The following is a 15,342-nucleotide window of genomic DNA, read 5'->3' as shown; positions in this document are numbered from 1 at the left end:
AGTGCACTGGTATATTATATGAACTTCGCTGATATTGGCTACATGTGTACTGAGAGGTCTGCACTGGATCCAGGCCTCCAGCAGTGTTAGGTATGTCAGTGCATTTCTCGTAAGCGTTGTAGCAGCAGTGCAATATTATTTACAGCATATTATTGTGATGAAAGGAGATCCATGATCTCCGTTTTTACTTGATGAAACTATTATAATTGCACGTGGCTTATTAACTTACTTAAAGACAAAGAATGGCGCTAATGACTCAAAAAGCTTCCTCTACCTAAGCTGACCGATCAAAACCAATTAAACTGACAATAAACAAATGAGCGTAAATCACAACAGAAGTACTCTTCCACCCCCCCTCCCCACCCCCAATTTTTTTTCAATTCGACCCGCAGCAATTCATGATGATCATTTTGCTCTAGGGAGCTCCATGTTGCGCCTGACTGGTTATCACGGCTCAGTTGTGACTTTCGCGCGAGTAACGACCAATAGCCCTTTTCACGGTTAGTTTTTCTCATTTGCATTACAATGTAATCTAACGTCGATGCGAGGCAGTTTTGGGTTAAAACTGCAAAATAGCCCGAAATTGCCTCACATCCACGTTAGATTACATTGCAATGCAAATGAGAAAGCTAACCGTGAAAAGGGCTATTGGAGCCCACCTCATTATTATCTCTAAGGTCATTAGGAACGAGGCTGGAATCTTGGTAGTGTACGTCATCAGAATGGAATTTTTCGGATCAAATTAAACCGCGCGAAGGGAGACGGCTATTTATCACGCTAAATTAAGGAAAAATGACAGACTGCACATTTTGTTAATGAGGTCGGACAAATCTTTGTCATTCAAAATCAATGCAGACAAATTGCTCCGGCTTTAAATGACTAACAGCTTTCATTTACAAATCACCCCTGTATGTCCAGTAGGCCACTTCCTAGTTGCCTTTTGCCTCTGTTTCAAAACGAGTCTTCGTGTGAAACCATTCATATGGAAATGTGTGCCGCCTACAGGTTCATTTTCATGAAAATCAAACTCATTTTTATATGAGAGGTTTCTGGGGTGAATACGTACAGGATTTTCGGGTGCGTTCCTTTCGGGTGATCTGGATCAGGATCAGTGATCCAAGATCACTCAAATCATAGCGCATCAAAGGAACCGATGAATCCATGACCAGAGTGGATTCATCGGTTCCTTTGATGCACCATGATCCGAGTGACCTTGGATCACTGATCCTGATCCAGATCACCCTCAAAGAAACGCACTCTTAGGAAAGGGGGTTCGAGATGCGGACCGCCCAAGGCGTTCCCCCGTAGGAAGATTCAGGGGCATGCAACCCCGGAAAATTTTTAAAATCTTGAGCTCCTCGAAAATTGGTTTTCCGGCAGTCTGAAGCCAAGTTAAGTCATTAGTTTTACATTAGGGGGGTTGCCGAGCCCCCCCCGAATCCCCTTAGATCCACCCCAGGGTTATGCACTTAGACTCGTTTTAAAACAGAGGTGGAACTAGTACAAGGTAACTCAGAAATGGCCTGTTAATCATCAGTCGGGTGAATCAAAAATGCACCAAAGAAGCTTTTCAAGCTGTCCATATTGTAGCGACTCGTGTACGGAACACGAACAGAGATGGTGTCGTTAACTCGAAGCATAAACACTCCGCCATGATACTTAGTGTTATACTTTTTCGTTTCGTTAATCACGCTTGATAAGCTCTCCATGACCTTTTTGTTGTTGATGTAAGTGTTATGAGCCATCTGATGTGTTTCGCCGTCGTAATAATACATTTGGCTGTATATGAAATAATATCCTTGTCTTTTGATTTCCACGGTGCCTGTGGACTCATGGTACAAGATACTGCCTACCCTGTGACTCATTTTCCAGTTGGTGATGAGGTGGTGATCTGAAAGACAACCAGACATGAATCGATTTTAACTGACACAAAGAAAGTTTAACAACTAGGTAAATTAAACTCTTGTTCGTTCCTTGATTGAAAATAAAACACAAACAGCCGTGATAAACATTGTACACCAACGCAGTTTCATACTAAACTTGACATTTCGTATCCTGGGCAACGTAAGCGTTGCAATTTTTGAACAACTATTCATATCGTTCTTATTAGTGGTCTGGAACCTAGACTGAGAAAAATCATAGATAAATTAAAATAGAAACCATGGCTATGGAAAGACTATGGGATACGCTAAAAGTGTTCTCTCTCGGTCGACGTCCATAGTTAGTTTGAAAAAACTGGTGGCATTGATGTCAAGACCATATCCTCCAGTTGATGATTTTGTCTCTGCTCGTCACCTGTCTGTCTGGCAAAGTATAATATTGCAAGGAGAAAGTAGGTGCTAATCACTCTTGGTTCTAGGTAAGTGAATCATGCTTTCTCAGGACTTACGAGCTTGTTCTATTTCATGGCCTTTTCCCACCAAGTGGATGCTCTCGCTTATCTAAAATGCAAAATAAGGCAGAAACAAATAAAATTAGCTTCTTCACTAGCAACGGCACAGGTTAGAAACAGCAGCAAAGGAACCTAATGGGTCAACCCATTAAACTATGTTTAAGGTTAGAAGTGTTTCTCGTTGCTACTGGGTAAAACTAAATTCAGTTTATTCCATCCAAAGTGGTTTGCCGCACTTCAAGTAAACCAAACCGACGTAGAAGGCGGAGGCTAGTCATCCGAGTCTAAACATAACTGACGTTGAAACTTCTGTTGCTAAAAATCGCCTTTTTGAGAGCCCCCTACACCGGGACGATCACACTTTCCTACCTATTTAAACTCTATTGATTAAGCAATAAAACATTACGCGATATACTCCTAATTAACCGCAGGTCCACATCAGCTTACGCTGCCTATATACCAACCTGCGTAAACAAATAAATGATGTATGTATGTATGTATGTACGTATACTTACGAGTGCACCAGCTGGGCCAGGCGGTCCTGTAGAAAAGTGTGTAAAAATATTTCAGTAAAATTTTGATATCAGGCTCGTAAATAGGGTAATACTGAAAGAAAACCGTGGATAGAGTATGGATTGTGGTAGAAATAATGGCTATAGTAAATTAGACGTACTGAGAAATTAGAAATTAAGGGAGTGATTAAGTGTTGATGGGTTGGAGTTGAGATGGAAAAATTCCTTCATTTTGTTTATTACATTATTTTTCGATTTAATTCACTAAATTTTGCAGGGGCAGGTTAGTTACTGGACTTACTTTGACGTGGCATCTTACTACCATGTGAATGTGACAGGCTAGAAAACACTAAAACACAAATCAAACCTGGTAAGCCTTGCGGCCCTGGAAGTCCCATAGTTCCTTTCGGTCCCATTTCGCCCTCGTCTCCCTTACCTCCCTGAGGACCCTGGGGACCAACAGGGCCTTGTTTACCTAAAAAAAAGAAGAAAAAACACTTTGTTCCAAATTTCTTTCACGTAACTTTAAGAAGTACACTGTACTACGTCGGAGATGAGATACACCACCAAAAAATTTATGTCCTCCAAAATGAGTAAGAAAATCTGCCTAATGAAAGTTTCTTGTCTAAAGACCGTTGCGTTCGGAGGAAATAATGAATATGAGATTAACCTGGTGGAAAAGTAGCTTCACAGTGTTAAATTCATTTCAAATCGGAATTAGATCCTTTATAAAGTAAGGTTAGTCCTTTCGTTCAATCTTGTTCAGTTACCTCTTAAAACTGATAATCCTCGCCTCTAAAATGATCGATGGGAACTTGACAGCGGTCGAACGACAGAAATTTGCCGAAAACAAGAAAATGGCTTCAAAGACAAGGTTATTCTTTTTCGCGATAATTTGAAAACTGGGCAATGGAGCCTTAACGGCGCCTTTTGTGTTTTAAGCCTATTATGTTCAGTTGCGTTGATATATGATTTTCCTTTCGGTGTAGCTAAGCGCATTGACCACTTTAAACAACAACTTTTGAACATTTTTTTGAGCAATTTTGTTCCACTGCGAACGTACAGAGCATCCAAAAAGCAAAAAAACTCGTTTGTTTGAGATGAATGAGAATATACTCACATTAATGAACTATTTTATACTGATATCCTTGCTCATGATTCTACTTCATCACGAATATCGTGAACGAAATCCTCTGAAATAAAAAAATAACAGCCTGAGAAATATAACAACTGACCTTCTTTTCCTTCGGCGCCACTCGGCCCAGTTTCACCGCGAAGTCCTGGCGGTCCAATTGGGCCGGGAGGTCCTGGATTACCAGTAGTGCCCTGGTCACCCTTTTCCCCTATGAGAGCGAATAAAATGAAAAATTTAATAAGTCGTTTGTGTGAATAGCTCGAAATTTCTCGACTTTTAAGCCTACAATCAATTGGAATTATTTCATAAAGGCCAAAAACTGAGCACAACAGTTCTCTGGCTCGGACATTGCCGCAAAACTATTCAGTAGCTTAACCGATGGACGCCTTCTTTTCGTTTTGTTACGATCTATCGTAGTCTCTTGTGACTGCCCTAAGTACCCAGGTTACCGTCGCTCAGTCAGCCCAAGTTTTTTGGAGCCTAGGGAGACTGGTACGGAGATGGCGTTTGACCTTGACTGAAATTCTGGGTCGGGTGTTTAAAACAAACAGTGTGTGTTAATTCAGTCTCTCAATTTACCTTTTTTGCCTTTGCAACCTACCGAGAAAACGAGAAAACATGTTTTAGGATATAAATTCGATCAAACCGCCAATCTTTGAAGAAGCTGTTGCTACTTTGTAGATGTTAAAACATACCTCTGTACAACTACATTAGAAGCAGTTTACAAATTTAAATAATAACAAAAACAGACATAGCCCATTGCAAAAACGTGAGAGGACTGGGACGAGTTTCTTATATTGATTAGATTGAAAATCTAAACATTTCAACTAAAATGTTACTAAATGAAAAGCTACCCAGTCAAGTTTGAGAGTTTTCAGCGGCAAATTTTCCAAATGGGAGCCTTGCAAAAGTTGCAAAATTCCATACAAACCCTTAAAAATTTTGCGGCCTGTCTACCCAGTCCATACAAACTCTCTATTTTAGGTGATATTTGAAGAGCTATCATTTTGCCATTTTCCTCCTCTTAATACTTCTATTCTTGCTTAAGACTCTCAAATTTAGTTGATGCTTCATTTGAATATCTTAGTTTTTCAAACAAACGGAAAACAACCACACTCTTTCCCAGTCCTCTCATGTTTTGGCAATAGGCTATAACATAAACATAACATTAAGAACACACAACAACTTTCATCTACAACCGCAGTTCATATATGAATTATTTCATATAAACTTCACATCATAAACACAACATCATGCACCACTCAATGCCTTTTCTTTTCTCACCTCTTTTGCATCGGATATGTGCAAAGAAATAAGGCATGTCTTTTAGTATGATTTATAATGCTTGATTCCGGGCGGCCGTAACTACAATGAATTACACCCGTCGGGTGGAGGCTGTGTATCATTGACGAGCGAAGTCGTTATTATCTTCACGCTTGGGTGTTTTGCCTGCAGGAACGTCAGTCTTTTGTCATGCAAAGTAATTGAAAAGCAACCTGTTTTCTCGGTTTATAACTCATGGAGGGCTACTCATATAGTCGCCCTGCAGTTTGCTTGCGATTAGCATTTATGGGGCGACGGGTAAGGCGACTGTATGTGTCCTACCATGAAGTTCTTGCCGTGTTTTTTTGAAGCCCTTATGATAATATAGCAACAAAATCAGTAAGGGTCGACAAACGATAGGCCAGTCTCCATTGTTGCTGCAAAATCGCTTATCGTGTACCCAATCATAGATAATCTATAGTAAATTGTACGAGTTATTGCTCGGAATGAAAATGAACTGCGTTATATTGAAACGCGTCTTTCATGATACTCTTGATTAAGTCTTTGATTGACTTTTGACATCTTCATGTCAAAAACGTCTCTATATTGGATTTCGTATATTGCTCAGCCAATAGCAATGGCTTCCCCCCTGCGGAAGGAGAAACTGACTAAACACACGTGGATTGTGGAAAGGCTTTGAAGTGAGCACAAAGAAAGTCGAAAAATCAACAGGAAGAAGTTAGCAATCACAAAGGCTACTGAAATTTCCAAGAAATACATTAATACTGAAATGAAGTTACAATTCAATTCACTAACCGAAAAATATGCGGAAGTAAGATAGAAAAATTTCAGTATACTCATTTCAGCCGACATCCTGATTAAAATGAACAATATTGTAAGCAATGAATTCCCTTGTTCTTTTTGTTCGTTGTAATTTTAAAAAGCTGAAAAGACTGTGTAAGCTAGCAAACGTGTTTTATTTTATGATTATCAGTTCCTCTATGCTCCCAACTGTGTCCATTAATATTGAATTACAATGAGAGTAATTATAAGAGGTGAGATTATGTCTCCTGAACGCCCAATTCTGAAATTAATGGTAGCTTTGCTTATTAAAGAACTCTGAGAAAATTTTCTGCTAAAATGTTTGAGTAGTTTTAATTACTTTAAAAAGTAATCATTCAGCGCTCTCTGTTTGTTCGGTTCATTATCAATTCCACAAGCTGCTGCCAATTCCCATAACGTGGATGTCTTGAAACCAGACACAATAACAATGAAGTGTGTTTGCTGACGGAAAACGACGTGCAGCTTAACAATAATCACAACCCACCTTCAGTTTGCAGCTTGAAACCTTGGAACTGCCGCTTATTTCGTGTTTGGGGCGGATACGGGTGCATCTGCTACAAAAACCAACAACTACGCATGTAATAACAGTTAATCGACGTTGCACTCAGCTACATTATGCAAAATTTTGACAACACACGCCACTTATTACATTGCAGGCATTAGTTACCTTGTTTTTTAGACGTTTTTCTGTCCTTTCCTGTCGTTCTTGATTAGTCCCACCCTCTTCACTCTCTTGCGTCCCCTGAGCTGTGAACCTGGTCTCCAGCTTGTAAACACGCGCTGCAAGATCGTCTGCGATCGTTTCCAGAGTTTGAATTCTAGCCGACTGCTTCACCGTGAAACGATACAGAGTCGCTATAAAAACTGTGACGAGTATGACGTAAATTGCGGCCACGAGAACCACAAACGAGATCAAGTTGCTGCGAGCACGCGAGTGATCGCGTTTCTCCATGTCTGCCGGATGTGTTTGACGCGAAGTCGCGAAGTGCAGAAGTTGTTTTGATCCTAGCGCGCCAATTCTTAGAACTGTTTGATTTATTATTGTCTCACGCTTCAGTAAACATGTATATTTTGTGAGTTTCTCGGAAAAAACGGTCACACCAGCCGAGGGCTTTCACGTGTTGGAGTTGTGACCTGCACGGGAGCCGATGGACTACCGCCTAAACAATGTCTGCAACAAGAGCAATCTGTAAATTTGTCTTCGCATGCTTGGTGATTTTTGCAGAGGCAGAGACGAACCGTATAGTTCTAACGTCTTCATGCCTTTTTTTGCTTTTGTTTTATTATGAAGGTCTGCCTTGATGTGAATATGTTGTAGTGTGGGTCTCGTTACTTCCTCGTTCCCTCCTGGATGACTTTTGCTTTTTGAATACCGTACATGCTCAGAAGTGCAGAAGAACCTCTTGATTTGGTTCAAGATGAAATGGAGGTCAATAAAACAAATTGCAATCTATTTCTCAATTGAAACTCTCCTTTTCTTTCCACTCAGAGCGCTTTTTAATTTCTCCTTATACCCTCGACAAAGAAAAACGGGGGGCAGAATTTCCTCGTTGCATCCATTCAAGTTAAAATACGAATGCAGAGAACAATGCAAATGGAAATTAAAGTTTTCTAACGTTCTCATTGATTGCAGAAAACTGAAAAGAGAAGAACAAGTTTCAAGAACAAGGGCTTAAAAAGTCGAGGAAAAGGCACACGTGACTCAAACAGGTTCTAACTGAGGATGAAGTGTAAAAACTAGAATGAAAGAGAAGAGTACGAAAGTCGAGGTGCCCAAAATAACGACTGGCAGTGAGAGGTAAAGGTATATCTTTTATTGAAATAGTCCTTTTTCAACAATTCCGTATACAATGTTGAGGCTACGTGTATGACTCGTTTTAGGATCCGCAGACCTGTATAACTACATACTACGTAGACTAGCACTGTAATTTTTCTTGCGGTACAACATGCCACGTAAAGGCGAGTGATATACGTAGGGTACTGCACATGAGCACATTACAAACTAGTTTTCTCCATCACTGACCCAGAAGCATCGCGATACGCAACACGCGAGATACGATTAAACTGGTATGCATGCAACGGCTTTCCAGCTTTTGATTGGCTGTTCAACATGGGATAAATCACAATATACAAAGCTATCGTTAAATTCTGTAATTATTTGATTACATTATTTTACTTGGATTCTACCTATTGGCGACGATTAGTTTTTGACTTAAGCACTGGTTTAAATGCATCATTTATTTGACTTTTCGGATACCGAAAATAAACTTAGAGGAAACTTCTATACGGTCAATCGAGGCCTCTTTTGGTTAAATTACAAGCTGGAAAGTGGTCAACACGTAAGCTTGCGTTACCTTGACTTCTACCCATGAAATGTCTCAAAAAATGTTCACTGTCACACGTTTTAAAAATATCATATAATGAAATCCAACAATTGTTAAGTAAAAGCGCGAACTAATCTCTCGTCACGTGTTCTCCTCGTTGCGTGACGATTCCAATGATGTACGACTACGGAGAGTCTACGGAGAGTCTACGGAGAGTATTAACGCGTTGAAACGTACAAATGATTTAATATCCGTGTTTAACACTTCTAAAAGTGCTTATGAATACCCACTAATTTTAAAACTGGCTTAATGAACTTCTTACATTCCCATAAGGTCAAGCAACTATTTTAAATTACTAGCCTATGTAGCAGTTATTTTCTCCCCAATTGCGCGACTCGAGCGAAAAGTTTGAGAGGCACGTAAAGGCTAAGGGCGCGAAAGTTACTTTCGAGCTCTAAGCCGTTGCGTGCCCACCAAGATTTCCGCACGCGCCCCGCGCGCCTGGGAAGGAAACGACTGCTACGCATGCGCAGGCTAAATCACCAGTTAAATTATCAAGAACAAAATTAGTCAACTTGAGTTGACGAGAACCAACAGTGATCAAACGCTTTTGCCATTTAAAGTTGTATCTTTTAGAAGTCAAATAAAGCTTGAACCACGTCCAGATTGGTTTCCTTTGGGGGTTTAATTTTCAGACGATCATCCCCGACGTTTTCATATGGGAATCCCTCCGGGATCTCCTTCGCTGGCGATATTTCATTTGGGGTAAATGTTTCACGATTCAAGTCACGCAACGAAGAAATCTTCCAATCAAGGAAACGGCGAAACTAACTGTCTGCTGTTACCGTAGAAAATCACCATAGAGGTAACGATAAAACAAAAAGAAAATAGGATGGTTAACATTAACAAAGATCTAGATGGATTACAAAAGACGAGTTTGAAGAATTCAGGCTGTGTTTGAAGCTAAAAAGGCACATAAAAAAACAACAACAAAACGAAACAAAACAAAACTTTATCAGTTAACAGTTTGTCGAGGTTTGGTTACCTTTGTTAGCCTGCCTGCAGACAACTAAACTCACATGTGCACGCAGGCTAAACTGCGAAGGAAGAAGTTTTAATTCCCTTTAATTAAGGTAGCGGTACACCAACCGGAAGTTGGTCAGGATACAACATAAATACTCCAAAATAGCTGTAAGGAGCTTCCATGTAGTATACCTTGCTCCGGTAAACTTCAACCTTGAGAATGTCGCCTCGATTCAGATGAAACAGGCCTCCCTGGTAATTCGTGTAGTAGTGTTTATTACATTCCGCCACGCTGGAGATGCTGCCAAGAATCTTGTTACCGTTCAGCAAAGTGTAGTGGTTCATGGAATAGCTACTGCAGTCGTGATAATACATCTGGCTGTAAACATAGTACATTCCAGAACGACCGATCACAAGTTCACCCACGTGCCTTCTGAAAAGGATGCTTCCATTAACATGGCTTTCGCTCCATCGATGTACAGTGCCTGCGAAAGAAGCTTGAGAAGTGAATACTAGCTTACTTTGGACCTTACCTCCATGAACAAGGAAACGAGGGTGATTTCAGCGTTTCGTCCATGACTTACAAACACAGAAGACTTTGCTTCCATGTTTCTGCTTTCTGTGTTTCATAAATGGTCAAATTTTCAGTCAAATATTCGACGATAGTTTCTAGAAGAGCATTACAGTACAGAGTCGAGTAACTTGTGATTACCGGAAAAGCGCTCGTAAATTATAAGTGGACTTTCGGACGGATGTTGATGATTTGTTGTACAACACTACAAATTACAACTTAAAAAAATATTGGTAAATGAATGAACGAATAGACAAAGGAACACCTTACCAGCATGAACCACTCTTTTCCCGTTACCCACCAAATGAGCGCTTTCTCTTGCCTAAGAAAAAGAATTGCTGAACATTAAGTATAAAAAAAAAAACAATTTAAGTGATATTAGAGAGAAAAGCAAGAGAAAAGATAGAGTGAGACAAAGCCGAAGAGAGAGAGAGAGAGTAACGCAAGAAAGGAAGAGAAAGAAGTTTAACCCGAGAAGTTCAGAGAACACGATCCGACAAAAAATTCGTGAATTTCGTAAAACTGAGCTTTTTATTGATTTTTGCTTCGATACATTAACGTTAAGGCAGGTGACAAGCTATGAAATGTTTACTTGTGTTAACTTTCGTAAGGACTCGTTCTCTGTCTACAACAGTTTTTTCGTTTCCTTCGCGAGAAGCTGAAAAGCAAGGGTGCCACAGAAAATAGACGGTCTTTGAACAGACTAAGGGATTCGTGTTAGTGGGTGATATAACTTGATCGCTTAGTCATCGATACAATAACAAGATAAATAAATAAATAGACTAACCATCGGGCCTGGCGGTCCGCGTTCTCCTAAACACAACCAGAAAACGAACGTTAGTAAACCTTTATGATATCTTCTTTTAGTAGACATGGATAGCAATCTTTTGGAAATACGCGAATTTCATTAGTTCCCATTCTAACTATTCACAGATAGCATGATCAGGATTGCACGAGAGTATTATATTTGTTTTTTGGTCTCTGGTCCCTTTATCTTGATCATTTTCTAGTCCAGACTCTTTACTGGGTCTTTACTGTTTCCATAACAAACCATGCAGCTGGTCTTACCTTTTAATCCGGGTTCTCCCATTAAGCCAGGTGCACCCGGAGTTCCCGCGGGACCATCTGGCCCGGGAGGCCCCGCGGTACCCGGCGGACCCGCGTCCCCTTTTTGACCAGTGGTACCTTGAATTAAAACATGGCGATACGTTACACTACAAGCTGCTACAATATCGAACTGATTTTGCTATGCAAACAGAAAAACTCAGGGATCTCAGCAAACAAGTCGACGTAAAAAGAGCGCTCTTTGCTACCATCACGCAACATTCTTATCTAATTGGGTGGACACGTTGCGTGACGATCGAAGTAACGGCTATGAAAAGGACCGGGTTCTTTACGTTCATTACTGTCTTATGAACTTTAATGGACGACAATGTTAGCAACTTTTATCTGATCAGTAACTCCATTGGTTCTTGTGAGAAAGGCCTGTGAGAAAGGACATTGCTTTTTTTTTAAAGGTGGAGTATGTATGCTATGAAGCCACCTTAATTCGCTAAGTAACGGACATCTTTACGCAATTTTTCCTCCTCGTGCTGGGAAAGATTTCCTGACGAGCTTCTCCATAGAAAGGTACTAGTGGTAATGAAGTCTAGAACTATAATAATAACCTGGATTTCCTTTTCGACCTCTTCTTCCCTTTGGACCTAAAAAAGTAAAACACAAGGACAAAAGTGACGAGAGAAATCTATACCATATTAATTCCGTCTAGGATCAAACAACTGGCCAATTTCACCCTTACCTTCAGGCCCCGGCGGTCCCCGCGGCCCGGGAGATCCGGTCCGTCCCCTTGGACACACTGTGGTACAGGCGCTACCAGACTGAGAATTTCGTCTGATTCTTCCAGAGAATATGTTCTTGACATCATCAATCTTTATCTGCTGAGAAAGAGAAAAAGAGGAGACTGTTCATTGGCAAGGCATTGGGTAGACGTTTTCAAAATAGCCTTGTGTCTTGGAAAAAGCATCAAAATTTAGTTACAGCAATATTTTTATTTATTTTTCGTGAATGTCTTGTTTGTCTATATGAAAATTTGAAATTTTTATCGGGAGTTTGTAAAGCTGAGCTGCGTTTAATCCTCTTGTCTTGTCTCACTGGCTTGAGCATAATGCAGCAAAAAGCCATGAAAGTATTGTCTCCCCCTCTCTCTCCCTCACCCCATTCTGCCGGATAACATTTCTAGTTTTTCCTCATTTTAATTTTCCAGGGAATCGTATCCTTTGCGAAGAAAAATTTCAAGGATCACTTTATAGGTTGCGGGATGCAAGTAACCTGGAAAATTGACAGGATGAAACACTCGGTTGGTTGTCGGAACGATCACCATGGCTACAATCGCTACAATAAATCTGGTTGAAAGGTCAAAGTTTTGATGTGGATTTACGGACAAGATGATCAGAGAACTATCGGGTGATCTTTGGGTTGATTTAGCGGTCAGATATTTGGGAATTATAAAATTACCCCGTTGGAAGAAAAGCGTCATTAATTGTTAGAGGTGGTAACAAAGAAGAGGAGCAAATTCTTGAATGCAGGGTGGGGTGGGGTGTGTGTTGTCGGTGACCTTGGGGTACACGATCAATACTAATTATGCAAATCGACACGACAAGGAAGCGGACGGAATAAAGAACGTGCATCAAGACATAGTCTGTTTACAACATTATCATGGATCAAAGACACTCCATTTATAGGAATAAACCAGGACTGTTAGTGAAGAGTATTCTGCCGTTTGTGTAACAGATCTTAAAGGACCTTGGTAAAAGTTCTATTTGGAGAAGACAACAAGTACAAAGATCAACAATGGAAACAATAGCTGTATGCAGATTTATCAACACGCAGTGAAGTATAACATTTCTGTGGTATGAAATTTGCATCAGTCATCAAACACGCTATCGTTAAAACAAAACATGTGATCGCGTATGAAGTATTCTCTAAGTACTCATATGTTTACTGCATTACCTGATGGTTTAATTCTTTGTTTTCACGTCGTTTCCTTTCACCCGAGGGCGATACTGTCGGTGTCGCCCCAGCTGCAACTCTATCTGCCTCCAACGTAACAATTCGTCCGCGTAAATCTTTGACGTCCTCTTTTAACAGACTGTAATCTCGCATCAAATAAACCAAGAATACGCTTAATGATACGCAATACACGACCAAGAGCACGATAGCAAGCGCTACAAGGAGCCGCAGTGGACTCGATTTCTCGTTGTCGGCCATTGCTAGTGATGTCCTTGTTGGTTTACGGTGGAGTAGACATGAACTCGCATAGCGTTACATGTAAATATGTCCCTCGCGCGCGAGGAGTTCAGCAGACGACTTCCTGTATTATGTTGGGTGCTAAGAATTCATGCTTCAGTGGTCAATTACGACACGTGATCCGCGCGCCTCATTTTGGCGGGAAAGGCACCAGTTGATAGATCTCAAGAATGTTTTGGGAAGAGGTACCGGCCTGGAGAAAATGGCCTATTGGGAATGTTTGGTCTTTATTTAGAAGGTGGGGAGGAAAAAAAATCGACTGTGAATTGAACATTAGCGGCCTTTAGCTAGCTATCATCGCATGATGGTAGGCGAGTTATAAATGGTCACCATAGTCATGCCTGACTAGTTATATTTCAACGGTATAAGCCGTTATTAGAGAAAGGGTAAAATATAGGGGGGGGGGGGGGGATGAGATAAAGGGTAAAATATGGGAAGTAATTCCCTGCAGAACAACTAGTGTAGCATAGTTAAGAAGCAGAAAGATAGCGATAGAGTTGACGCCATCACGATATCTTTTATCTTGACCTAGAGTGACGTAGTAGTGACGCAGTTGAAACTGAAAGCTTCATAGCTAGATACACGACAGCTGAAGAAGCCGTGATAGCGTCTTTTGTTTTGTTACAACCCAGAATAAATAGAACATTTAATGACAATGTGTGTTGTTTTACTCATTAATACCAACAAGTCCTATACCGACGTTTGTTGGATTGTATTTGTAGTGCAACTAGAGTTAGTTACCTGACAAAGCCAAAACTGCTATACAGTGAAAACTGTATTAAGCGGACACCCTTTAGACCCTCATTAGTGTCTGCCCGCTCAAAACAGGTTCTAACATGTTGTGCAACAACAGTTAATTATTAAACCTTTTGTAACATAGTGTGAGATCAGAGGTGAGATCAAAGACTGCTCATAGCACAATTTCCAGTCAGTCAATGCATCAATCTGGAATAATTACTTAGCTTTAAAACGACATCGCTGAACAATGTTAAAGGAGTCTCAGGTGAACTTTTAGAGGTAAAACTGATGCCTTTGAAGTGTCCGCTCATTGTAGGTTTTGTGCACCAAAATGGCTTAATATCGGTGTCCGCGTCCGCTAAACAGAGGTGACCGCTGAATGCAGGTTTATTTTACAGTAAATGTGGGAAGAAAATTTAGGGACTCAAGCTGATGTCCGCTTGTAATAGAGGGTGTCCACTGAATATGGGGTCCGCTTAATACAGGTTTCACTGCATTGTATTTCGTTTTAAAATACCAGGCGAACGTTATGACATAATCATGAAAAGGAAACACATACAACCGACGTCAATTTGCGTTAAAAACATTATACAGTTCAACCCCGATTAAACGGCAACCCTCGGGGAAATGGATAGTAGCCTCAAGGTTAGGGTTACGGTTAAAGGGGGCTGGCGGCCACTTAATAGAGGTAAAAACAATAGAAAAGGCCTTATCGGGACTTTGATTACTGGCCGCCTATAGGGGGGGGGGGGGGGTGGCCGCTTGGGGGTCGACTGTACAGTGGATTCTCTATTAGGCGGCCACCTCAGCCTGATTAAGGGGCCACCCGTTATTAAGCGGCCAGATATCAAAGTCCCGAAATTATTAAAAGTAAAATGCTGCAAATAAGACACCCTATTAACCGGCCACCTTTCTTAAGCGGCCGGCTTTGTTTTGGGCTTTAACAAAAGACGATGAAAAATGTGAGTCCCAAATAGAATTTGACGACTAATAAAAACATTTAAACACACCTTTGTTGTGATTGTCTTGATGTCATTACATATTAACCCGATGGTGAAAAATATTCAAAGCACACGAACCCCTACTAAGCAGCCAACCCCTATTAAGTAATCAAGAAATTTGGAGATATTATGAATACATTTTGCTCGTTTTTAGTTTTATATACCAGTGGTGGATCTAGGGGAGAGGCCCGGGGGGCCCGCGTCCCTTATGTTGGGTATAAAAAAATCGCAGAA

At 40.7% G+C, this 15,342-nt stretch overlaps 3 protein-coding genes and 1 long non-coding RNA gene across 7 annotated transcripts in view; 1 reads left to right on the top strand and 3 right to left on the bottom strand.

Annotated features, from left to right (window-relative positions):
- Nucleotides 1–15,342, top strand: part of LOC145493200 (uncharacterized) — an 82,247-nt gene that overhangs the window by 61,069 nt on the left and 5,836 nt on the right. The window contains exons 5-7 of one of the 3 annotated variants that reach the window (XR_014050103.1): nt 3–90; nt 7,779–7,943; nt 12,327–13,057. This is a non-coding gene — a long non-coding RNA (uncharacterized LOC145493200). Of the gene's footprint in view, nt 1–2; nt 91–7,778; nt 8,443–12,326; nt 13,058–15,342 lie in introns of those variants that run through there. The other 2 variants (XR_014050104.1, XR_014050102.1) reach the window with 2 other exon arrangements.
- On the bottom strand, nt 100–5,369 carry LOC145493183 (ectodysplasin-A-like). Its single transcript, XM_081472602.1, has 7 exons — nt 5,324–5,369; nt 4,619–4,636; nt 4,140–4,247; nt 3,272–3,379; nt 2,908–2,933; nt 2,390–2,441; nt 100–1,891 (listed from the first exon to the last, which is right to left on the bottom strand). Exons 1-7 carry the CDS (start codon nt 5,358–5,360, stop codon nt 1,527–1,529), a joined length of 714 nt encoding a protein of 237 aa, XP_081328728.1. The 5' UTR covers nt 5,361–5,369; the 3' UTR covers nt 100–1,526.
- Nucleotides 6,614–7,772, bottom strand: LOC145493190 (uncharacterized). Its single transcript, XM_081472609.1, has 2 exons — nt 6,813–7,772; nt 6,614–6,699 (listed from the first exon to the last, which is right to left on the bottom strand). Exons 1-2 carry the CDS (start codon nt 7,095–7,097, stop codon nt 6,619–6,621), a joined length of 366 nt encoding a protein of 121 aa, XP_081328735.1. The 5' UTR covers nt 7,098–7,772; the 3' UTR covers nt 6,614–6,618.
- LOC145493172 (uncharacterized) lies at nt 8,483–13,773 on the bottom strand. Of its 2 annotated transcripts, none has more exons than XM_081472587.1 (7): nt 13,073–13,773; nt 11,862–12,000; nt 11,731–11,766; nt 11,132–11,248; nt 10,851–10,876; nt 10,334–10,385; nt 8,483–9,977 (listed from the first exon to the last, which is right to left on the bottom strand). In XM_081472587.1, the coding sequence occupies exons 1-7, from the start codon at nt 13,328–13,330 to the stop codon at nt 9,598–9,600; spliced, it is 1,008 nt and encodes a 335-aa protein (XP_081328713.1). In that variant the 5' UTR covers nt 13,331–13,773; the 3' UTR covers nt 8,483–9,597. The 2 variants fall into 2 exon arrangements, with proteins under 2 accessions (XP_081328713.1, XP_081328714.1); XM_081472588.1 differs by having other exon boundaries at nt 11,862–11,997.

Source organism: Orbicella franksi, chromosome 7 (genome assembly GCF_964199315.1).
Source record: "Orbicella franksi chromosome 7, jaOrbFran1.1, whole genome shotgun sequence".
NCBI lineage: Eukaryota > Metazoa > Cnidaria > Anthozoa > Scleractinia > Merulinidae > Orbicella > Orbicella franksi.
Note: the sequence above shows the minus strand (reverse complement) of the source record. Positions and strands in the feature narration are given on the sequence as shown.